The sequence below is a fragment of the Porites lutea genome, chromosome 5 (genome assembly GCF_958299795.1).
Source record: "Porites lutea chromosome 5, jaPorLute2.1, whole genome shotgun sequence".
NCBI classification, from domain to species: Eukaryota; Metazoa; Cnidaria; class Anthozoa; order Scleractinia; family Poritidae; genus Porites; species Porites lutea.
In genome coordinates this window covers 21,172,488-21,197,384 of record NC_133205.1, presented here as the reverse complement: position 1 = coordinate 21,197,384, position 24,897 = coordinate 21,172,488, and the positions used below count along the sequence as shown (strand labels likewise).

Genomic DNA, 24,897 nt, shown 5'->3' with positions numbered 1-24,897 from the left:
TTACCACTCTCACGTTTGTTTTTGTAGAAAAGCTTCCCGCCATTTGATAGCCTGCATTGTACGCGTATTTTTGGGCAAGCGAAAGTTGCCAAGCCCGTCCCCAGGGTCTAAAATTCGTACTGACGTGACCGCCATCTTTGATTTCGTCTCTGAGGAAGACTGGGGAGAGTAGAAATATCAACCCTTGGGGTAGGCGTCAGGGCAAAAAAAAGGAGGAGGGGGAGGGGGAGAGAAACCTTTGCTGATCGTGAGTATGGTGACACAAACACATGAAAACATAAATCAGCGTCTATCTTTCTCTCTTTATGACTTCAATGTACAATTTGCAATAATCTAATTGAACTTACATAAATCTTACAGCTCAAGGGAATTATGTCCGAAAGTCAATCAACTAAGACCACTTTGTAACAACGGGCAAATAAACTAGCCTGATTTTAAAATTTACAAATCATTTTAGAACATTAATAGAAATAAGTTGCTAGTCATAAGAGCATCTTCGATTTGTAACGTTCTGATAATTTACAGTTGAAATACGCAAAAATAAGAAGAAAAGGAGAGAACGTCATTCGCTTGTTGTAACAGAAAATATTTCAATTCACAGTTTCTGAAGGTATAATCTTGGGATTGAGAGTGGCGAGAAAGAACAAAATTTAAATTTGCCATTGAAATTTCGATATCCAAAGGCGAAGAAACCTACGGCCGGAAAAATACATCTGTGGAAAACGATAACTTAATCACCAAATGATAAAATGGCTCCATCAAAGTTAGGTCCAATCACATCGATGAACTCCAAAACCAGCTTGGACAGATTCAGAGACGTTAAAAAACTATTCAAGCTTCCGGCAGATCTCCTGTGTAAACTCAGAACACGTGCTACGGCCACCAAGGTCTCCAGTCAAAACCTGTCAGGGTAGTAGACAAACAATTCACAGTTTGAACACTAACTGGTCTCAAGGCGAAGAGTTGTGCGAGAAGTTTAGATTTACCCTTCCTTTACGGGAAGACTTTGCATAAATTACTTCCATATTTGTACTGGAGCACGTGCAAGAATTGTGAGGGCGAGAAACTGTATTTGCGAGAGAACAACATCAACAACTTTATTTGTACCCTACATTGATTTACATGATACAAAAATATTACTATAGAATATGGAGAGGGTACAGGCTGTCCATAATAACCGTTGAGGGCTAAAAAGATAAGGCAGCCTTACTTAGGTTATTAATAAATGATTAAATTAAGGGTCACGTACCACACACTACACACAGCTACACAAAACACAGACGCAAAAAAAAGGAAAAAAACTAGTTCAAAAAGAAAGACAACAAAAGAAACCTGAGTATGCCAATATTAAACAACGGAAAGCCAAAAAAAATATGGTGTTGATAAAACTGCAGTTAATATTTATCAATAAGAATTGACTTTAGCTTTTTCTTAAGACGCTGGAGATAGAGGAGCTTGATGTCATCAGTTATATCATTCCAAACTTTAGCACCCTGGAACCTTAAATTGAAAATTCCATAATTTGTTCTGGCTTTAGGGTTAGCATAAGTCTTCCTGGAGGACAACCTAGTGTTATATCTATGTATGTTCCTAACAGGATTAAAAAAGGTATCAAAAACTGAAGGTAAAAGTTGGTTATGGAACTTAAACATAAACACTGCAAGATGGAGGGTAATGATATCAGACGGCGAGAGAGCACAAAACAGGATTATTTTACAGTGAGATTACAAGAAAGAAAGCACAACGAATAGTTTCGTAGAGAGCATTTTACTGGCGTTTATGTCAGTCCCCGAAGCAGAGGGACTCTTCATTTTCGATACGGTCTTGTGACCTAGACGTAGCCATTGAGAGCTCGAGCCAGCGCGAATTGTCGGGGTTAAACTTCAGCTACATAACAACTTAAGACAATCAGGTCACTAATTATTTCAGGATTCCTTTACATGAAGCCATTTCCGGAAGGGTACCAATGTAAGGAGCAAGAAATTTGGACAAAGGGCAGGGGAGGAGGCGATAAATTAGAGAAACAAGTTCCTCTCCGTTCCTTCTCGTCCCATCTCAGAATACGAGAGAGCCACAGGGCTAAGTTAGTCCGCAGATGGGAGAGAGAAAACCGACTAGAACAGGATATTGAATATTACGAAAAACTAGCATCTCCTTCAGTGATGCTCATGCAACAGAGCTCCAACTTTTGAGTCTGAGGACAAAAACCTTCTCGCGATCTAACCATTGAAATAATTCATTTTATTGACGAGTTTTAAGACTGCGAACGCAGACGAAGAAGCGAGAGTCGGAAAAGTTCTCGCGTTTACAAGCTAGTGTTGTGAAGTATTTCACTTTTTAGACCTGTCTCATTTTTTAAGTTTGGTTTTTGTCTCATTAAGTGGGTCAAGGTTTGTCTTGATGTTGTCATGGGTGATTTCCTGTTTTGCTCTATGATTTTACTAGTACTCGAATTTTTGCTTAGCTGGCGAATTTACTTACTGCCATTTTAAGAATATTCTTCGCTTGCCATTGTCAGAGGTTAGTTTTTCATACAAACTGTAGGTGGTCGTGTTTGTGACCTTAGTTCATAAGTCCAGTTGAAGTTCCTGTTTGGGTTTTTTAACAAGCATTTTAGCTTTTCATTGGTCTGTAGCTTCTTGCCGATCATAGCCGTGTACATTCAGTTGTACCAAAACACTACCCACACCGAGCTCCTTTACTTTGTTTTTATTCCCACGGTCAGCTAGCCCAAACATGTCCACCTTTGGCTATAAAAATCGTTACTATTTGACTTAGGCCCGGTTCAGACGCCGAACTTTTCATGAGCCGAACCTAATACATTGAATTAAGTACATGAAAAGTTCGGCCTCTGGATCAATTAGGAACGCCTATTTTAATATGGAACGGCTCAGCCGTTCTTTTCGCCTGACCCGGCCGGGAATTTCTCCTTTGGAGCGACTTAATTTGGAACAGCTTTGATTTAGACGCCGAACTTTTCATGCACCGAACCTAATGCCTAAATTACTATTAACGTATTTTGTACGTAGTTTGACCGAAATGAGCCTTTTTCTCGTTTTGAATTTATTTCGGCTGGAATTATTAAGATCGGCGTCTGAATCAATTCAGCCGGTCTAAATAATTTGGGTCGGCCTTAATTCGAATTAGGTTCGGCTCATGAAAAGTTCGGCGTCTGAACCGGGCCTTAATAGTAAGAGAGGAAGAGAAGATTAAGAGAGTTACGAGTTGGTAAGAGAAGGAGTTAAGAAGATGAGGAAGCAAAGAGAAGCAAAAACCAAGATGAAAGAAGTAGACTCTCGGTACCACCTCGTGTAACGAGCGAGTTACTCGCACACACCCCCTACACTAGCAGGATTTTCACATAACGCTATATATTCCTCAGAACTAAACAACATGAAATCTGGTGCATTTCTTGAATTTTTACAATTCTTGAACTCTCTCTCCACCGCAGAGGACTCTCTAGGGAGTTTTAGCATCGATGACGGCGACGGCAGCGAAAACGTTTTTTCAGACTTTGTCGCGTTTATTCCAATTCGCTAAAATTGTCTAATGGAGGCAAACTTCCCTGGAGTTGATTTCTTGGGCACTGCACTCGAGTTTAGAAAGAGTAAGAAAATTTCTTCGTCACTTGTTTACGTCCTCTATAAACGGCAAAGAAATGTACAAAAAAGTGTGATGCAAGTGCAAACTTGATGTTTTACTTGATAAACCTATTGATTTTTTGACGTTCTCGTTGCCGTCGTCGTCGCCGTCGTCTTTGCTCAAACTCCCTACTGTGTCACAGGGAGGCTGGGGAGAGCAGAAAAAACAGAGCGCGGAGTGATGGGTAGGGGAGAGAGAAGAAAAGAACTTTGCCTTTTCTCTCCTTCATCGCTCCTTTCGCGCTTACTACTTTTTTAGCCTCTGGGGAGGAGAGAGCTTTGGACTGTTAGGGATCAGGTAAATTCTTACTTGTCCTTCTTTGATAGTCTCCAGTACTGCTCCCTCTACACTGTCTGCATGTGAGTGAAGTTCCATATGCCGGAGCATCATAACAGCACTTAGTAGGAGAGCTGTGGGGTTGGCTTTGTCCTGGCCTGCAATATCGGGAGCTGTGCCATGAACCTGAAAACAATAAAAACCAAAATGCATTACGGTTTTTGACAATATGCTTTATGAAATACTCGTCCATTCTCAATAGTAAAGGATAATCTGAGATCAGGCTCTATTTTCGTTTCGGTTCGTAAATGAAAAAGAGAGCCCAATTTTTGCGCGACCACGTAGGAGAGAATGCATGGAAGCTACTAAAATTGGGTCTGATCTCAGGCTAGTAAAGGAATGGAGAGTTTAATGATCAAGGCCATTAACCTTTGACTAGCAGCACCTAGTCAGATTTATTATACTAATTATTACCAACGCTATCGCCATCGCCATCACCGTCGCCGTGGCCGTGTGCCGTCGCTAATGCCATCGCCATCGCCCCATTACCAATACCTTCATCTTTACAGTTAACTTTATCGATATCCTTCATTCATTTAGATTTGTAAGAACACACAAAAATTTCAGTTCTGAAGGCATGTTTCTGAGGTTAAAATTTCAATCGCCAGTTACAAAATACCACTAAAGACATATGATTATATTATTTACCATTGCTACCAATGTGGTTGGTAACAAGAATTACACAACTACACCTAAACATGTTTAATAATGAAGTAACCCGCGATCAGGCCTTAAAGATTACAAAAGGTAAACTAAAAGAAAGTCATTTTTAACAATAAATGTAATCTGTAAACAACAATGTTTAAATAATTGACAGCTTATCAATGAATAAAGGTCGTGTTCACTTCTGTCTACTTTACCTGAATCCTGAAGAAAATGGTAACACATCTGTCGAACGTTTCTCGCGGGATTTCGGTAGACTTGCTGTTTTGAAATGCAGATCCATCTCAGCACGGATTAACTGGTTTGTTTTTGCTGCTCTCGACAAATAGATTTGTCTGTTGTAGTCTGTTTTATTTCGTTTTGTATCGCTTTTGCAACTTTGATTTTCTAGAAGTCCGAATGGTAGTTGAAACTTGGGTTTAATAATGTTCGTTAAAGTTGCTTCTGGCAATTTTTGTAGAATGAAAGTTTCTGCTATCGGCATCTGCTTTGTTTTCGGCGGGAAAACGTAAAGGCCGCGAGCATCGCAGGGATTCGTGAAATACTTAACAGATATTGGACGAGGTTGAGTAAAATATCAAAGGCTAAGGAAAATAATTGACTGCGAGACACTGACAAATCACGATATTTTGCGATAACCTAGTCAAATAATTGTTTTATCATTCGATCACCGAGTTTGCTTTTTAAACTCTGAAAGGTAAGCGACGCGATCTGCCATCTTCATGCAAGAGCGATCGCAAGAAGGAGGAAAGCGTGGTTTAATTTAAGCATGAGCAGAATATTATTTGCCGCCAAACACAGTTAGACGAGTTTGCGCACGAGCAGACCATTATTTGTAGGCAGTTATTTGCAGGTCACGTGGTTGGCTCTCAGCCAATGAAAAGGAAGAAATATAATACCCGCTATATACCGTTGAATATGCAACGGGTTTCTAGCTTTCTAATTGGCTGTATTCTTTATGATGTGGGATAAAAAAAGTCTTATAGAACGGTAGCGTGGGTTCTTTTAAATCCTCTATCGAACTGACTAATATAATGAAAGAAGGATGAGGGAGACAAGGCCAACGGCTTAAAGCCACTGCCCAAGCATCAGGGAGGTTTACAGCCGGGCTAACAAGGATATTAATCTACTAAAAATACGCCGCTTGTAAACAACTTTTACAGGCCACGGAGCTTCTTAACCCGCGTCATGGCTTGGACTTTGCTCAAATAACCGACTCCCAGTGTTTTTTTTATTTTTTCACGCTGATAGAGTGAGATTAAGTGGAAGCGATGTGAGGCAGAGCCTCACTAGAAGAAAGGAAGGTAGAACAATTAGCTCAGCTTAGCTTTACTCAGTGATTAGACCCCTAGGAATCGTCTCGATACAAAGTCATTTCGATACAAACATAAGCAGTGAAATTGCACAAAAAGTTTGTTCACTTCAAGTATAGTTTGCGAGTGAACAAGAAAACATTTTGGGTGAATATCTTCGTTCTTTAAGCCAAGTACGTGGAAGTATTTACACCTCGAATGAATAAAGCTGTAACGAAACCACTTGTATCGAAACAGCTTTGTATCGAAACGACCGGTAACTGACCCGTAGTATAATATTGTTCCAGTACTAAAGAATTGAGCCCAGAATCAGGCGCACAACTACTTTACACTGTATATCTAATTAATAAATAGTCCGATCACTCCTTTCCTGCTTTAATAGAACTGATGCTCAAAGAGCAAACATCTCCTTCCTGCAACTCCACAACACAAAGAACAACACACTCACTGATTCAAATATGGCTACTCCATCTGCTCCAATATTTCCACTGGGCGTGACTCCTAACCCACCGATTAAACCTGCACACAAATCGCTATAATGGAAGAAAAGAAAGATTATGTCAGTTGTAATAATATAAGAACCTTGATATTACTTTAAAAAAAGTCGAGTCTTTAATAATAATTATTCTTTATAATGTTAAGAACGTTATAAAGCCTGGTCCACACTTGCGACATAACGACACTACCATAACGACATAAGGAGGTGGTTACGTCGTTTGTTCGTTTATTTATGTCGTTCTGTTGTTATGTTTCGGTTATGCAAGGTCAAAACTAGTGTGAACACACTTCGACATACATGTAACAGCAAAACAAAGAACCAATCAGAACGTGTCAAAAACTATCGAAATTAGTCTCCCACAGGCACAATTTTCAATATGGCGGCTTCAGGGGAGGATGTTGTTGGTGGAGACGTTGAAGTTCATGAAGATATTGACGAACTGCTATCAGAAACAGTTCGGAAATACTCTGTCTCATACGACAAAACCTTAAAAACTATCGTCGTTGTCGTCGTCGTCTTCCGTCGTTCTCGTTGTCGTCATCGTTATTAATAAGTTTACCTTAAAATATCTCCATATAAGTTTGGCATCACCATAACATCAAATTCTTTAGGATCTTTTACAATCTGACAATAAAGAAATGCTAAATGATAATACTACTGCATCGCATAGTAGAGGGAGAGACTATGGTAGTGGTGAATGCCTGGTATGTCCAGGGCTTCCACTTTTGACAAAGCCAACCCCTACATACAGTAATGCCACAATAGCTGGTAAATCTGCGTCTCACAGCCCTGAGCTCCTATGCAAACATAACCAGGCCCCTGTTTAACTAACTTTAGTAGAAAAATAAAGGAATGGAGATTTGTGGGTAAATGCAAGATACAAAGGCTAAACAAGCCCCAGAGCCCGGGGGCGGGGGTACTGCCATATATGGGCTATATAGGTATGTGCCGCTGTGAAGGGTATGGTTTTCAAGCAGTTTACTCTAGGATAGGATATATAAATCAGAGCGTTTGGGTCTAGAATAGGGTATCATTTTTCAGGAAACTGATCAGTTGGTTGAAGATTTTATCTAGACAAGGGAAACAGCTACTCTAGGATAGGGGGATTTGGGGAGTTTACTCTAGTATAGGGTGGCAAAATTCAGTTGAACTAGCTCTGGTATAGGTTAAGGGTTCCAGGGTCCCAGCGGCACATCCCCAACCAGAAATTCCTTAAGTACCCCCCCCCCACCCCCCGGGGCCCAGAGGCCGCCATGAAATGCTGTACCAAGTAAATGGAGCTGTTGCATGCACAAACAAGTCTGTCTGTACCTGGTTCACTAAACTGACTGCTGACCAATGACATGATGTGGTGCTTCGCCTGCGTAGCAAGCGTTTCTGTTTGGTTTCTTAGCAAAGAAAGACCAACGAACGGGATTTTCGGTTTTGGCCTCACGAAAAATGGAACGAGAGTGACATTTTTTGCGCGTTCTTTGACTCTAGTTCCTTGTTCTTTGCTCTGAAACCACAGGAAACAATTGCTACACAGGCGAGGTGGTGCTCTTTGTTGTTGTTTGTTTCTAACTGCATTAAATTTTGTTATGCAAGACATACTCTTGGCGATAAAAATGGGAATGCACTGATCATTACTGTACTGTTGAAATATCCGTGAGATAATCTGACATTTGGCCATATTAAACGGACCCAGTGGGCTGAAGACATTCATCAGGAGGTGTGCATGGGGTCCAACTGATTGCATAATAATGTGACCTACCAAAATAAGAGAGAGTGCAATCTACTGTACAGCAAACCCAGGACTAAGAGACTGCACAGGCCAACCAGGCTTATTAGCTTCGGTTGGGTAGCAAATTTTATTTCTTGGTCCATATCCTGGTCTATTGACTGCCTTCATGCAACACAGTGCAAAGGCTGCAATGGTCCTATCATACACCTCATGGTTACCATAGTAGTTAAGTAATTTATTGCCTTCTACACTCACATTAAGACAAGTGGTATCCAAATACATCTCATTATATCTGACATCTTTGTTCTTCTCAGCAGCCTCTCGACAGCATTGCAGAAACAGACCATCAGATTTTCTCCTAAGTTATCAGCAAATCACAAAGCAAAACCATCAGGATGAATTGTTACAACTCATAGTTAATTATTACAACCGTAGCTACCGTGAAAAGTGGTCAAGCGTTCCTAGGAAGAATTGAACTTGATTATACTGTATTTCAAAATTGAGTTCTTTATTGGTTTCAATATCACATTGTTTAGTTGAAGGATTTAAAACTTCAAAATGATAAGAACTCATTTCTTGAATTGATTTAAGAATGGAGTTCTTATAATTGGATAAAAGGCATCAATATTTAAAGGCACAGGCGCAGAGTTCAATAGGTTAAACAATTGTTAGTGCGACAGCTGTCTACAAGATTGAAATGAAAAATGTCCAAGATTTGAGTGAAATCCTGAATATCTCTTTTGAAGACACTTAAAAGGTATGACTTGAAGAATTAATGACTTCATCATACATGGAAAAAAGCATAATACTGTTCAAAAGTGTAAACTTTTCCCCCAGGATGCTGCAAAATTATAACAGGAATTCCTTTATCTATACGTGAAAAAACAACTAAAAAATTGTTTAAAAGAGCACTTTTCAACTATTATCTTGCTCAGTATTAATCATCGCCACACTGACTCTCAAATGTTACATTTTTTTCTTATGCGTGTGTGTGTGTATGTGCTTTTCTTTTTTCCTCTCTTTTGAATATTTTTCATTATTTTTCATAGTTTATAGTTTTCTCTTTTTTTCTCTTTTAACCTAAATAAAACTGTAATTTAATCAAAGGGCAAGTAATTAGTATAACTTTATCCTGCCCTCTCCATTTATTCTTGTAACCTGATATTTAATTCTACAAATAGCATCTTTAATTCTTCAATCTTGTAATACAATATAAATGGCTTGTAAAATAAATAAATGGAGGGGAAAATAAACAAATAAACAAACAAACAGGAATTCCCAATCTAGAACTCTGGTGCTCTGTACACTTTCATGACTGATGTCTCACTTAAATCCAAACAGTATTCCAGTTATAAATCAAGGCTTGGTGTGAATTTTTAACAACTAAAGAATGCAATATTGAAGCAAAAAATGAACTCAAGATTTAAATAATCGACTTATTCTACTTGGCAATACTTGACCACTTGACCAATTTTCACTGTAATAATGTGAATAAAGAACAAAATAGGCAGTGGAGGTCCTTTCTTTAAACTCTAAAGGGCTATGCTCTTGCAGTGCCCAGTGGCTTCTGGCACCTTGCCTTTTGTCTTGAGTGACTAGGAAATCTTAGTTAGTAGACGTAGTATGAGAAATTAAAGGTTGATCACTTTTAGGAGTTAAAGGCATCAAGTTTACAACAAACTTATACTCAAAGTGGCCACTCTATGAAGTGACAGATTTGCAACTTCCCAAAAGGGGGTCAAAAATACAATTGAACCTCTATTAAGTGGCCACTTAATGGGGTTGGGTGCTCATTATAAATTAGCATAATATTTATCAGAAACATCACTTTATTTTGAAACAAACTGTCTCATGATGAGACCAGCATTTCTGGTCCACAATTAGTTGTCGCTTTGTATCTCGCAGTGTATTTTCCTTCATCATGTTCTTAAAGAAAAAGCTAAACAAAGTGTATCAAGTGCTTGATGGCTGCTTAATAGAGGTGACAACAATGGGAGAACTCTCATTGGGACGGCAAAAAGGTGGCTGCAGCCGCTTAATAGAGGTGGGGGCCGCAGAGGTTTAATTTCCCATTCTCTTCTACAATTACTTGGGGACTTTGATAACTGGTCACTTAACCCTTTAAGCCCTAAAAGTGATCAGCATCAAATTTCTCCCTGAAATATCAATGCTTTGTAAAACAGAGCGGTCATGAAAATTACAGACATGATCATGTGCACAAGATGAATTTGCGTGATATTTTAACAACTTCTCCCCACTACCTCTGTAGGAAATGAATAGGGGTAATGAATGAGAATTCAAATTTTGATCTGAGGGTTTAAAGGGTTAATAGGGGGTGGCCGCTTAGGAGAGGGCTGTTTAATAAAGGTTCAACTGTACAAGCATCATGGCAAAATTAAGGCAAGTTTCAGCAGGGGGTTGGACAGATGTCTCTAAAGGACTTGGATTTGATGAACTGTTTTAGGTTTTCAGGGCGCAAAGAAAGTCAGTTTTACAGCTTGTCATTCGGGCAAACTATAGCTAGCACGTACTAGCCCAAAAGTCATTTCAACTAGCCTGAAAAAAATTTTTTGATGAGCATTGGTTACAGTTCTTCTGTAATTTGAGTTCCCCCAAAAAACTTCACTTGCCCATCGGACAATTTAATAATAGAAATCACTAGCCTGATAACAAAATCCACTAGCCCCGGGCTACAGGACACCACTTTCTATGCACACTTGGTTTTACAAAATAGGCACTCAAAAGAAAGACAATAAGTAACTGCATTACATTTTTCATCAAATGATTTACAATAATATTTCATACTTACATGATGTTGGCTTTATGTACAGCAGTAACAGTACGTCGGCCATTTGCCTTAGCAAAGCTAAATGCAAAGTCTGCAACTCGTTGTGAAGCTTCCTTTGTGATCAGTTTAATACTTTGCACTACACCATCAACAACCTACCAAGCAAATAAAATGTTATCAATTTGCCCCATTGATGTTGCAGAGATATTTCTGAAAAAAAAATCTAAAAATTAAATGGTGTCTAGCCTGGAAACACAGATATATTTCTAGTCACTACTTCTCTCCACCCAAAACGTAAGTTACTTTGTGGGTGGAGAGAGGCAACGACCAGAACCTCTGCGTTCACAGGTTAAATAGTGTCTGAAAAGAAATATGCTAAGTGACTTCTGATGAATGGCTGCATTTTACTTCAAACTTGGCTGCCTTGTCTTTGCTTGTGAAAGAAGAGAACAATTTGGAAAAACATGGGACACTTACTTAGTCAGGTGTTTCACCTCACCTTAAAACAGCCTCATAAACACAATCTGTAACCCACTCTATCATTCCATTCTTAAGTCCCCCGGGAGGCACTTAAAGCAAAGGTGTTTTTGAGGGATGCACATCAACAGGAGGTGAGGCCTTTTTCCCTTTCAATTTATACCTTGATTCTTTCATTTTGGAATGTGTATTGCTAGATTTCTTTACTCTTATCTTGATGATTTACTCAAAAATCTGGGCAAAACCACCGCCCAAGAATGCAAAAAGTTCACATTGCGCTATCCACTGGATAAATCAGTATCCAACCGACAAGCGTTAGGAAAACCAATTGCGCTAACCAGTGGTAAGTGATTTATCCGGTGGATAGCGTTATCAACCTTTTGAACAACTGGGGCCTGGTTGATGTACATTGCTCAAAACATCTTTGGTTAAGCTCACTATTACGTCATGTTTCTGTTGCTGGTGGAGCAAAGAGTCAACAAAATCACTGGACTAGTCTCAATTTGTGGGGTGATTTTATTCAGCGCCGTCACAAAGGGCCAGGGGCAGGGGATTTCCCCCGGCAACCATGAGCATGACCCCTGGCTACTTTGAGGCGAAACATAAGTAAAATACAACATAAAGAACTTTACAGCTGTTCAGTTTCCCACCTACTAGCTGCATATACCCGGCAACTTAAAAACTTGCTAACAGACCTGTTACTACATGGAACAATACATCCTTTATTTGAGTGTTTGATGTACCATAAATAACTATTTGTGGACATTTAGGTCACTGCTTATACATGATGGTAGTTTTCCACACACCAAATACTAGGCAACTTGCAAAATATCTGAGCATATTATTTATAATATTAAATGCCATCAAATTTAACAAATAATTAATTTTATATTCAACAAATTTTGAGCTATTGACTTGCCACATGCTCTATGCCACTGTATTCTCCCTCGGTGTTTTCTCTAATTGTGACCAGATTAACGTCATCGTATGCTGTGGGATAGCCTTCTATGGACCGGCAAGGCCGTACATTGGCATACAGATTAAAAATCCTGGAGAAGGAAGACAATGTCAAAAAGCACGGCTTGTTTTAAAGTGAATTTTACTAGCACCCTCAACACAATCATTTTCCCTTTCCTCTAACTAGATGGGGATAAAAAATTGGATTATTACTCCTTATACAAATGTACAATCAAATACATGTAAAACAATATCATCATTGTCACTAACATTTACTATTCGTTTCAATTTATTTAAGCTATTCCTAACAGGGCTTGAGATGAGGCCAAAAACTGCAAAGGCTTAATGAGTCTTGACATCAATCCTCTATGTAAATTAAGAAACAATCATACCTCCAATCCAATTGGGTTTAATTGTCACAGGTTTTATGTTTGTATTGTGGCATCTCAAGTATTAAGTACGGTAAATTAGACCTCTTAAGTTAATATATTAACCCTTCTAACCTTCTGAGAGTCAAATTCATAGACACATGTCCTTTACCAATCTTTGTCTCCAGTGGTCCTATCACAGTAAAACAAACATTCTTAAGACTCACATCTATACTCTAGAAGAAAATAGTTGTGGTTGTTGTTGCTAAGCCTAGACATTTGAACCATTCTAGTCAACCAATTAAAGGGTGTGAATTTCACATAACTGTTTACACCAATTACGTGTATCCAACAGAAGTCCTTCTCTTGGATATGTATAAACAGTAAAATATATCAGGGAATCACAACACTGCAAACAACATTTACAACATTTTCAATCTGTTTCTACATCACTGCTTGAGCTAAATATTCTTAGCTACTTTGTTTCAAACTGTGGTGGAAAACTGAAGGCAATTCATTATATTTGCCTTCTCTAGCCCTATCCCTTTTTTGGCTTTATCTTGGGGAACTTCCAAAGAGATTTTCAGTTTTTCCACAAGTGAAAAAAATGCTTGACTTTTAAAGCCATGCAAAAAAATGATCAAAGCACAAAATGTTTGCACTTTGAGAGCAATGAATAAAGTCAAACAGATGGGCTTAGGAATTCTGTAGTCTCTTATTATCTCTCCTCAACAATCTCTTACCTTATCTAGTAAATTAGGACAAAATCAGAGTAAGAGAAAAATTTTCTTATCCACTTGTCCTTCAGAAAAGCACTATATTAATTTTTGTTGTCCGAAACTCAAGAGTTCTTGTCCAAAAAGGTTTTGCTTAAAACTCAAAACTCAAAAGCAATTTAATCACAATCCTAATAGCAGGAGTTGCTAACACTTTAACAGGCCTGGTAACTAAGGCCAGGTTTCTAAACCAAACGGAGCTCGTAAAAACCAATAAAATGGCCATACAATGGTGAAGTTAAAAGGAATATTTAACCTTATTTCTTTCAGCATGAAGTTTGCTTTATGACTTATAAGATGAATTTTATATTCTACTGTACTTTGACGTCAATTTTCAACTGTTGTTTCCTTTTCACCAGGACCCCATTCAAACCAGCCTCGCTGAACTGGGCACCCCTGAATAAATATTGCTCAAAATAAAAAAAAATTAATCAAAATGGGCAATAACCACTTCTTTGTAGTAACTAATAATTTATTATATTTTTTGTCTTATCATAGTTATAGTAAAGGTACCTTTGAGTCCAATCTTGTTCTTATTCATAGAGTTTATTGCTGCAGCTGGGATGGTTGTTTTACCATCAGGAAGAAGAATAGGGGCCACTGTGACTTCTTCCCATTCAATAGGAACCTAAAAGTCAATTCACAATAAGAGATTCATATCAACAGGGCTCAAGAAATTTTAACTTGGTTCTGTCTCTTATCTGAAGGGTCAAAATGTTCAAAATAACACAATACATGTGACAACTCAAATGTTCTATAATAACAAGCTAAAACATGAAGTCCTAACTCTGGGGTTAGCCCGTGACATGTGCATAAAGTTAGCTTGTTAGGTAATAAATTATGTTATGGTGTAACATAACAAAAAATGTACAGAAAGAATAGCACAAACCTTGGCAGCAGCAAATACATCTTTGACAGCATCGGAAATTTCAGGTCCTATTCCATCACCAGGAATAAGTGTTACCTTTCTGGACTAGAAAAAGATTACAATATAAATGGCTTTTGAACATGCTCACAGCAATATCAGTACATTCTTCGTTAAATCTACTAGAAGCTGTGTCGAGTGTCAAGGTCTCTTCTCAGCAGCTCCTCCTATTTATGGTTCTGTGCTAATTCTCCCTTAAATTGAGTACTGTTTGTTGTAATAATAGTAAAAAAAAAAACGTGCTCTGGGTTTGACAATCCCGGGGAGAAATATTTTAAAATATTACTTGAGGTTTTATAATTAACATGCATGCTGTTTGTGAACAACATAAAGTTCAAAGCAGATGGCCAGGTTGGTATAGAAGAATCAAAAGTTTATTTCAAATTGGTTCAGCGAGGTAACTTACCTCTGTAGAGTATGAACGTTTCCATGTACCTGGAACCTGCAACGGGGTCACATCATTTTGAGAACGGTTCAACCAGGGCATTTGTTTGATAAAGAAAGTACACAGAAAATGAAAAACAGGTATAGACAATAAGTCATAAATGAAATCTTACATAGATCTGCCTTGCTAGGTTAAAAATCCCTGTTTTGCCGAATACTTTTGTCGTAACTTTCACAGAAGCAGATGGGACTCTGAACCTACAAAACCGGGTGGCCGCCATCTTTGTTGATGCCGTTGCCTCTGGGAGACTGGAACTGAGAAACCGAAGAATTCCGAAGTGGTGACGAACAATTACGAAAAAGGAAAACTCGTGTTTCTTTTGTCGATCACTCGTGAATCACTGTACTTTGCTCAAAGTAAGATACCATCCTCCGCAGGGAGCAGTCTCCTTCGATCTTCCTAGAAAGCAGTTTCCTTCGATCTTCCTATTTTCTAGGAAGATCGAAGGAGACTATGCCCGCAAAAATGAAACAGCCGCTGCCGCACACGACGGCTTATAATGGCTGGTGATGTCAATTCCCCGATTGCTCTTTACAGCTTTCCTTCGCTAAAAACTTTTTAGCTTTTGCCGTTTTGGGCATCGATTCACAGGTCGCTGCCAGATTTTTTCGAATTTCACGCTCTGGATCGACTATGGGGAAATCGCCGCTAACATTTCCTTCCGAACCGTGAGCATGTATTTATAGCGAAAGTTTATGTTCTAAAGCTACTATAAACGTCACTGTACACTGGTTTACTACAAGACAGTTTTATTTGCCTCTTAAATAAGGGTTAGTTAAAAATGTATATAATTAATTTACAGAAAGGTTGCCAGTTTGCACTACTGAAGTAACGACACGGGATTATTTTTGTCCCAATACGGCCATGAGCAACATCTCAGTCGTTCGACAACGAACACGGGCTTTTTATGGCAGTGAGCGTTTTTTAAATTCTTGGGAAACAAAGACGCCTTGTCGCCCAGAATAAAATGCGCCAAAATAACAACGGACAACTTAAAACAACACTTCCAGGATAAAACTCTTAAAAACACACAAGTTTACAGGCCAAAAATCAACTACAATGAGATGATTTGATTCAACTCAAACTAAAAATTAACGAAAGTTACAGAGAAAATAACGGGAAACGTATACACAGAAATGATTATTTTGAATAATGTCTTTGATCGTTCGCCACTAGCGCATGTATATTATGATAAGTTCAGTCAGATTCTTGCTTGAAAACTTCCATAAAAGTCTAGTTATGTACAGCAAACATTTTAAGTTGACTTTAAGCACGTTCGCCTCGGATTCGACGGGCAAGCTGGATATCCTTTGGCATAATTGTTACACGCTTGGCGTGGATAGCGCACAAGTTTGTGTCTTCGAAGAGACCAACCAGGTAAGCTTCAGCGGCTTCTTGTAGGGCGCCAATGGCAGCACTTTGGAAACGAAGATCAGTTTTAAAGTCTTGGGCAATTTCACGTACAAGTCGCTGGAACGGAAGCTTTCTGATCAACAATTCAGTAGACTTCTGGTAACGACGAATTTCACGAAGAGCGACAGTACCGGGTCTATAACGATGAGGCTTTTTCACTCCACCGGTCGATGGGGCGCTCTTACGAGCTGCTTTAGTCGCTAACTGTTTCCTCGGAGCCTTTCCTCCGGTTGATTTACGTGCTGTTTGCTTCGTACGAGCCATTTTTCACTTTCAACAGTGATGAAATGTTTTCTACCTCGTTTCTCCTACTCAATGCGGTTAAAATTTATCAATGGCGTCAATCAAAGGTGATTGAATATTATATATGTAGATTTTACGTCCGTCATTGGTCAATTTCTTCGCTTGCTGATTGGTCGAATTTCTGTGCTGCTAAATTCTGATTGGTTGCGTTCGATCCGCGAAAAAGTCAAGCTCGCTTGTCTTGTTGTGAAAGAGACTACAGCAAGTCTGGCAGGAATAATTGGTGAGGGAACTCTTTCTCCGAAGTGAAATCCACGCACGATCTTGAAGGAATATCTGCTTCTTATCATTATACACACCGCAAGGTATCACTGGAATAAGAGCCATTTATCATTGAGTTCTTTTGGAAACAAACAACTCATGATCAGTTTTAAGCAGAAGCTCATCCAAACAAAGTTCTTATAGCAAAGACTTTTTAAAAATTATCCAGAGGAACTTCAATATTTTGGGGGAAATATTATTAATGATTTTAGCGAAAATGAAAGGGCAAATTAGGTAACCTGTAAACTTTCAGCAACAGATCTTAAAGTCAAAAGTAGCGATAATTGGGCCATTGCAGTCATTGCATTTAATATCCATATGCCTCTCGGTTGGGGACTTAACCCTTCCTGGTTGAAAACAAGCTCTGGTAAGATTTCCATATAACCCTATATATTTATTATGTCTGCAACGATTTCATAATTTTTCTCACAAATAGTTAACATGAACAGAGTCGAAACATGTATGCATAGTGATAAACGTATGGGGCAATATGGAAATCTTTACCCCTGACGAATATGGGTCTTACCCCTAAAGAATATGGGTGTACCCTTACAGAATTTTGTGAAAATCAAAGCCCCATTTCCAGTTAATTCCATATTTTTTTACTCTACCCCTAAAGAAATCCTCAATTTTATAACTTACCCCTGAAGAATTTCATAGTTCCTCAACAGGGGGGTGGGGGTGGGTACAGGTATGAAACGCAATAATCTATATATTGCAATGGCCACTGCTGTAAAATCTTTCCACTTGGTTCGCACGCACCTTGAAAGTCCTTGAATTTTCAAAATAAAAATTCAAGGCCTTGAAAGTCCTTGAAAATTGCAGTTGGTGCAGGGAAGTCCTTGAATTTCAGTGCTAACTTTATAGTTTAGGTAGAACTCCAAAGAAAAAGGAGCGTACACAGAAAGACCTTTGGGATGAAATTACTCATGTTGTGGAAGAACTTAAAAAGAGATAGACTCAAGGCCCTTTTTTGCACTGAATGGAGTCCTTGAAAAATGGGAAATGTGTTCTTGAAAGTCCTTGAAAAGTTCTTGAATTTTTTGTTCAAAAATGTGTACGAACCCTGTTTCCAATTGCAGGGCTCAAATTTTCTTTTGTCCTGCTTAAATCCTTTCCGCAAGAGAATGTTATTGTTTTCGTGTTTACAGAAAGTAATAAATTCTGTGAAAATGACAACCTATAACAGGAGGCCTAGATACTTGCTGAATGTAATCAGTCCAGAGAAAATGTTTTCCATAGTAGGCCAGAACAAGAACAACAACAACATAAGCTTTATTTGCATGACTATAATTATGTAGTTACAGTATTGCAAAAGCTTTAACATAAAGTTACAATTTATAACAATGATAATTCAATGCAATGATTACCACAGTCAATCGAGTGTCATCAGCATAATTTGATAACAAATTAGTACGTAAATCATTACATAAAGAGACAAATTTCAACAAATGTGAATTTATGGAAAAGTTCTGTGAATTCATCAATTTAATTATTAATTCTGTGTAAGATAGCTGATTAAAGTCGACAAAATTTTGTTGGATTTGATTGTAGAATTTCTCCCTTGGGATTGAATATTTTGGACAATGGAAGTGAAAATGAAATTTGTCTTCAATTATACCAGAGTTACAAATAGGGGAGAATCTATTGTTGAGGGAAGTTTGATTATGTCTTCCAGTTTCAATCATGAGTTTGTGGCGTTAATCAATCCAAAAGAATCTTTGTCTAGCAAATTGTTTATGGGTTACTGCCTGGTGGTTTTTTTTTGCTATCTGACAGCACAGTAGTAACATGTTAGATAGGCATCTTCATGCTGACCAAATGCCTGCAGCCTTTGGATACAAGATTGATACAGGTATGTAACCTTACAAGGAAAATCATATAACTCAGTACATGCATTCTTTATGAGACAATTGTTGGGTTTTCCATGTTCTACTACTTTGTCCCAGGTCTTGGAGAATCTTTACTCCAATCATGGCTCTTTTGCAACAGTGACATTTTGAGATCAGCAAACCGGAATGGCATGTCCAAACCCTTGACCGCAGTAATGATAGTCAGATTTTTTGTTGCATCAGTTTCAATGGGCTCTATTAAGCAATCTCCCTTAGGGTTAAAGAAGAATGGAACTGAGTATCTGTCTGTGTTGATAGACCGTCTTACGCGATGCCTTGTTGCCCGGTAGAGTCCTTTGGTCCAGGCCTGCAGGCAATCACCCAGGTTCACCACAAATGTACCTGAAAGTTAGTTGAAACAGTTGAAACTCTTATTTTATCTATGTCGACTATGACATTGAATTTATCAACTCTAGCCTGCAAGAGCAGACGCCCTTTTCAGGTCTTGTTTCACCTGACGGAACAAGAGCCACAAAATTAAAAGCCATGCAAATGCTGCTAGACTTATAATTTTCCAGTCTCCGCTTCTCTCCACCTCATTTGCAGGTCATAAACTTGGCATGTTGTTTTCTTATATTAATATATGGTATAAAATTTCCAGCTCTCCCTTTTTGTGACTATTTTTTTTTGCAATTTTAGCCAAAACTCAGGAGAAATTCAACAAGAACCCTTGGTAAAATTTTCTTAAAAGTAACGTTTTAACGGGGATAAATAAAAAGTGTCTTCTATGTACCTGGTATGGGCTTTGCTTCAATCCATTTTCCATCTGTTATTTCTACTTCCAAACCACCAATGTCATCTTGCAATAGGAAGGTACACATGCCATAATCTGTATGTGGTCCTACCCCCCAGGAGTCTGTCTCAGCAGGGTGGGGAGGGTAATGCATGAGGGCCAGTGTTTTAAATGTGGGTTTAGAAAACTTTCCATCAAAGAAGTTTTCTGGGAGTTGAAGCCCAATTGCTAAAGCTTTCATCATCAGTAATCTGTTGATTCATAACAGGACTAGATTGATTATCTGCAGACATGTATATTATTATTCTAATTATTATTCATTAAATGCATTAATTTTTAATTCTTATTATTTTTTGTAAATAATTTTGTACATGTACAGCTGTAGTGTAAGTTGTTTATTGGCAATATGATTCGAATCGTACCCCAATTGATTCAGTTGCTTTGAGTATGCTGCAATTACATCAGCAAAACTAGGCAGGTCCCTCTCATCTGGAAGCTGGTTGTTTTCCATTTCTGGGTAAAAATAGAATCCTTCCCTGATATCAACAATGTTCAGAGTTCTTTCTGATCCTTGAACATGAAAAAATATATATATTCCATATTACATTAAACTCATAGTGCTTTGAGACATTACTAAACAGTTCACTGTACTGGTCTTGAAAAGACTTTCTCCCTGTTAATCCTGATAATCAGTTCTTTCTGAAAATATGGTTGAAAACATGGGCTTTGTCAAGCTATACTTTGTTGAGAATAACCAAAAACAAGAGGTGTGTTAGAAGTACTTCAAACTTTTTTCAGTGCTTTTTATTGTGCTAATAATAATAAGAATTTTCAATTTTTTGAAAAAATCAGACCTGACAAGTGTCACGACGGTAAAGTCTGCACATTTGGTGGTAGCAGCAAGTCACTGTAGATAGCTAGCTCAATCCAAAGAAAACACTTAGCAGTCACATTTGATTACATCCTTTCACCCTACAGTGACTTGCTGCTACCAAATGTGCAGACTTACTGTTTCTCTTGTTTCAAGGTGGCCGCCAACAAAATATAGAAAGTACAAAACTTAAATCGGAAAATTGATCTTGATGTTCACTACTAGCCAGCTTTGAAGTGATATGTGACTTCCAAATTACCCATAAATCCCTGCTGGAAGTTCTTCCACTTGGAAATTTGGGACATCTCACTTTACTTATTACCCCTTTCTCACTTGACTTTTCCCAGCTCTTTAGGTTCAGAATCTTGCCTTTTGGGAGGTTGGCAAGTCTGAAAAGTTTCCCATTAAAATTGCACTGTGTATAATGTGGTTCTATTTTTACCGATAATTTGAAAAGATTTGAAACATCAGCTAAATTGCTTAGGCACCCAGGGGGGGAGGGGGGATATAAGCCATATAGGTATTTGCCACCCCAACAGGTAGGGTTTTTGCACCTTTCTTGGTCACAAAACAGGTATAGATTTTGCCCATTTTAGTCTGGAATCAGGTATGGTTTCGAGGGAAATGAATGGTTAGTGCATATAGTGGAACCTACTTGCTTCAATGTAGCCAGTATAAGACTCACAGTTGTGAATATTTATGGTATTTTTGGTTGCCAGTGGCAGAGCAAAAAAGCTCTTCATAACGGTGAAAAGTTTATCCAAGGTTGACTGTTCAACCCCATGGCCAGTGAGGTAAAAGAAGCCAACATCTCTACAGGCCTGGTGAATCTGTTGAATAACTTTATCTTTGAGTCCTTGGTCAACCTCTGTATTACTGCCATCTGGTACAATCAAGAATACAAGAATTAACTCTGAAATGCTTGCCTGAGGAGGGATACTCAACACAGTTTATACAGGGAGGCTCCGCCCCGAGGTCCAACCCCTTACCCTTTTATATACTATTTTTGACATGAAAGGTAACCCTTTTGTATACCATCTTCTGATAAAATTAATGATTACCCTTCACATACCCAGTTAAGAACTTTGTATCCCTTTTAACTGCTGTAAAAAAATATGAATAAATAAAAAAGCAAAACATTTTCTCAACATCTTCACTGCCATAAACTGTTCTGTTAGCCCTTTTAGGTCTTTTTACAGACATAAATGACCGATTTCCCTACCATTTCATATACTTCAAGTAGCAAAATCCCTACCCTCTTGTATACCTGAAGCCTGAAGAATGTACCCCCTTTTGGGTGGAGCCTCCGCATGTAGGTAATTATAGGGACTACCCCACCCCCCTCCACCCCTCGGAACGCTTGAAGCAAATTAAGTGGCATATAGAGCTAACCAATCAGACTTCTTCAATGACAATATGCTTCATGTCTAACTTGCTCCCAGTTTTCTCTTACAATTTGTACACAGGGATGGAGAGTAGCAACAGAGTAGCGTAATAACCTTATCACCCCCATCTACATGTACACATCTCCCATACATGGGAGGAGAGTCAGACACTTAATTAGTTTACAACTTTTACAGTAGCAGTTGAAGGAGAAGCTGGGATTCCAGTCACACTCCAATAACCACTGTCAATAGCCAGGGTTGTTCCTGGGCATTTTCCATCTTTAAGTCTGCTACCAGAATGTTGCTGAAATTACAGCGATAAACGATCTGGGTTTTTACGGCCTGTAAAGTAACTTAGTTGGACCTTCAAGTTATAATCAGTTAATGTAAATGTTGTATTTCCCTACTTCTATTCAATATGAATAACACATAGACAAAGCTGTTTCAGAGTGGCATTATAAAATGTAAGGCTAAAGGAAGGTTGGATACAGGTGTTAAGAATTCAAATGCCAAACTGCGGGGTTTCCTGGTGCAAGACTCTTAGACCATCTTGTCTGTGTCGATACTCGTGTCCCTGTGTGTATGTAGAAGCACGAGCCCAGACAGCCTCTCTGCTCGCATAGTAGACATTTATGACACAAAAACAGTTGCTACTATACAGCCAAGACTGGGGCGAGACTCAGCATCGCCTGTCTGCCTGTGCACAGTCTTGTGACATCTGTCTATACTTAAATAAAACTTAATAGTGTAGGAGCTCAGTAGGGCTCTGTCTTAAGGGGCTGCATGCCATCAATGATGCTCTTGGTAAACATTTGGAATATGAAAACACACAAAAAAAGATTGTGACTTTTTTTTCTCAATTTTGCCATTCCAAAAAAAAAAAACACACCAAAAAATATTTTACGCCCGTGTTTAATTAACTGGCTTACAGTCAGGTACGCCCCTCCTAGCAATTTGAGCTTCAAGTTTCCAAACCACATTTAATTTCTCAGTATACGGGGGTAACAGCTCTAACAAGGGCTGTTTCAGGAGAAAAAAAAAATTATTCCGGGAATCTGGAGATTTTGCCGGGAATCGGGAAACCTGGGAATTTTTCGGGAAATATGAGATATTTTTGGGACATTGAGCAAAGATTTGATATTACATGTTATCAAACTATATATATACAGTGATATGCACCCAGTGTATGCGCTGTATTCTTTGTATTTTGACACTTGAAAACGGCTGAACTCCCCATGATATGAAAAGACCAATCAGCAACGTTTCCAACTAAAATAGCATGAAGTTTGAGTACCATTGACCATGTGCTATCCCCAGTGGATTGACACAAGAACCGTACCAGTGCAAGGCACATACTATCAGTTCACACCAGATCCCATCATTCATTAGTTCAGGGGTATTTTTACGCTGCACGTTAACAAGCTTTAAGAGCACATTCCACTGATTGCATACTGGAAAACTTGAAAGAAGTACGTAAGAAGTATGTAAGAAAAAAACAAGTGTGTCTGTAAAGACTCTTTAATCATCTTGATCTCGTCGGATCCTTCCGATTTTGCTCGAAAATCCCAAAATCCCGATCAATATGCGTTCGGGATAGGAAAATTTCAGATTTCGACAGTTGTTTTGAAATTTTCAAATGAATTCTTATGATACTCATACAATAATGACACCACACAGAGTATACTTAGCTGAAAGTGATATCCAGAGCAATTTCAAAAACCGCACAACTTGTATGAAATAAAATTGACTTCTTCTACGCAAAGTCACGCCAATAAAAATAAGCATAAAAAGGACAATTGATTTAGAGAACATTTTGGACAGAATTTGTCCTCTCAGAACACTAGAAATGGCGTTTCAGAGCACCAAGATTTCAAAATTTTCTGGGGGAGCATGCCCCCAGACCCCCCTACTGGTTGGCCCCTTTACTGCTCGCCTGATTCATTGGTGATTAAAGAACAAAAAAACATGATTTTATATACTTAAAAAGTTTGACAGTCTTTCTGTGTTAACATGATCCCTCTAGACGAAAAAATAAGTAAGGTCGGATAATTAACAAGTTACATAATTAACAAGAAGCTGCAAAAGATCTCTAATCAAAATTTTAATTTTAATTGTTAAAACAATTTTGGGAAGTTAAACATTTATGGGGAATGCCACCGAAAAATTCGGGAGGGTCGAATAAATTTCCGGGAGGACATAAAGACAAATATTTATTAATAGGACTGCCCAAACAGCCTTGGTTAGAGTTGTCACCCCCCCGTTCTGTATGGTCTCCTACATGGCCATTTGTAGTGTCATCACACAACTCTCCTCTCCACAAATGGCTGCTAAGAATCGAACCTGTGTAGCAGACTACTGTCTGTATGAATCTATACTGGTTTGTGAGTTACCTTGAAAAACAATTCACATAACCCTTCTAACCTTGCACGGTGTGTAATAACCCCTTACAATACGCTGCGTGCGAGCAGACGAGCAGAGGCCATTCGATTTTCTTAGTTAGATTTTAGATCTTCCCGACTTATCTAAGAAGTTCTAAGGGCCTCTGCTCGCAAGGTAATAACTATTTATCAAAAGACATTTTTTTTTTCATTAAAGACACAGTTTGGTTTTATGCTCCAATTAATTAATGCTGCAAGGTTTTGGGTTTTTAAAATTTTAAAGCGTTGACCGTCACGCAACCAGTCGCAAGGTACCATTTCACCGTCAATTCTGGATTGAAAACGAAGTGACTGGCGTCAGTGTGAGAAAAATAAAGAGCTTACCAGTATCACAGAGTGTCCAGAGTGGAGAAATGTCTATCACTGGTATGGGAGACATGATAACAGGATGCAGAGCCTTGTATACAAAAGTCACGCTATCAAACTACTCATACGTCAATGTGCGCGCAAAGGAAGGAGGGAAATTAAAGGAGATAACAGGCTTCGCCTGTAACTTCGGTTGTTTACCATTCACCAAAATTTTCCGGAAAATCCGGTTGGAAAGTAAATGGAATACGACTTTTTGGGTCGTTCTATCGGAAAATTTCCGGGAGCAACAAAACATCTGAAAAGGTAGTCCTGTTTTTCCGGACGGAATATTCCAAACTGAAATTCGTGTGCCATTTCTTCAACGCCATATTTGAAACCGG

The 24,897-nt window shown here is 38.6% G+C and overlaps 3 protein-coding genes across 3 annotated transcripts; all 3 read right to left on the bottom strand.

Moving 5' to 3' along the window:
- Window positions 1–282: 282 nt before the first annotated feature.
- LOC140937275 (isocitrate dehydrogenase [NAD] subunit alpha, mitochondrial-like) lies at window positions 283–15,167 on the bottom strand. Its single transcript, XM_073386815.1, has 12 exons — window positions 15,025–15,167; window positions 14,874–14,909; window positions 14,432–14,515; window positions 14,056–14,170; window positions 12,902–12,959; window positions 12,361–12,490; window positions 10,986–11,119; window positions 8,432–8,534; window positions 7,013–7,077; window positions 6,403–6,487; window positions 3,952–4,104; window positions 283–902 (listed from the first exon to the last, which is right to left on the bottom strand). Exons 1-12 carry the CDS (start codon window positions 15,130–15,132, stop codon window positions 828–830), a joined length of 1,146 nt encoding a protein of 381 aa, XP_073242916.1. The 5' UTR covers window positions 15,133–15,167; the 3' UTR covers window positions 283–827.
- A 1,011-nt stretch (window positions 15,168–16,178) lies between these two features.
- LOC140938076 (histone H3.3) lies at window positions 16,179–16,589 on the bottom strand. Its single transcript, XM_073387616.1, has one exon. It carries the CDS (start codon window positions 16,587–16,589, stop codon window positions 16,179–16,181), a length of 411 nt encoding a protein of 136 aa, XP_073243717.1.
- A 1,789-nt stretch (window positions 16,590–18,378) lies between these two features.
- On the bottom strand, window positions 18,379–24,655 carry LOC140938766 (probable iron/ascorbate oxidoreductase DDB_G0283291). The gene is made up of 5 exons (XM_073388295.1): window positions 24,533–24,655; window positions 21,041–21,268; window positions 19,937–20,084; window positions 19,515–19,765; window positions 18,379–19,123 (listed from the first exon to the last, which is right to left on the bottom strand). The coding sequence occupies exons 1-5, from the start codon at window positions 24,585–24,587 to the stop codon at window positions 18,825–18,827; spliced, it is 981 nt and encodes a 326-aa protein (XP_073244396.1). The 5' UTR covers window positions 24,588–24,655; the 3' UTR covers window positions 18,379–18,824.
- Between the last annotated feature and the right edge of the window lie 242 nt (window positions 24,656–24,897).

Excerpts from the sequence above, each read along its gene's own strand:
- LOC140938076 (XM_073387616.1), bottom strand. The coding sequence starts at position 16,589 with ATGGCTCGTACGAAGCAAACAGCACGTAAATCAACCGGAGGAAAGGCT.
- LOC140937275 (XM_073386815.1), bottom strand. The coding sequence starts at position 15,132 with ATGGCGGCCACCCGGTTTTGTAGGTTCAGAGTCCCATCTGCTTCTGTG. Across the intron at positions 14,910-15,024 it reads ACCTAGCAAGGCAGATCTAT|GTTCCAGGTACATGGAAACG; the intron begins GTAAGATTTCAT and ends ACCCCGTTGCAG. Across the intron at positions 11,120-12,360 it reads ACAGTGGCATAGAGCATGTG|GTTGTTGATGGTGTAGTGCA; the intron begins GCAAGTCAATAG and ends TTTGCTTGGTAG.
- LOC140938766 (XM_073388295.1), bottom strand. The coding sequence starts at position 24,587 with ATGTCTCCCATACCAGTGATAGACATTTCTCCACTCTGGACACTCTGT. Across the intron at positions 19,766-19,936 it reads AAGCAACTGAATCAATTGGG|ATTACTGATGATGAAAGCTT; the intron begins GTACGATTCGAA and ends ATGAATCAACAG. Across the intron at positions 19,124-19,514 it reads TGAAGCAAAGCCCATACCAG|GTACATTTGTGGTGAACCTG; the intron begins GTACATAGAAGA and ends ACTAACTTTCAG.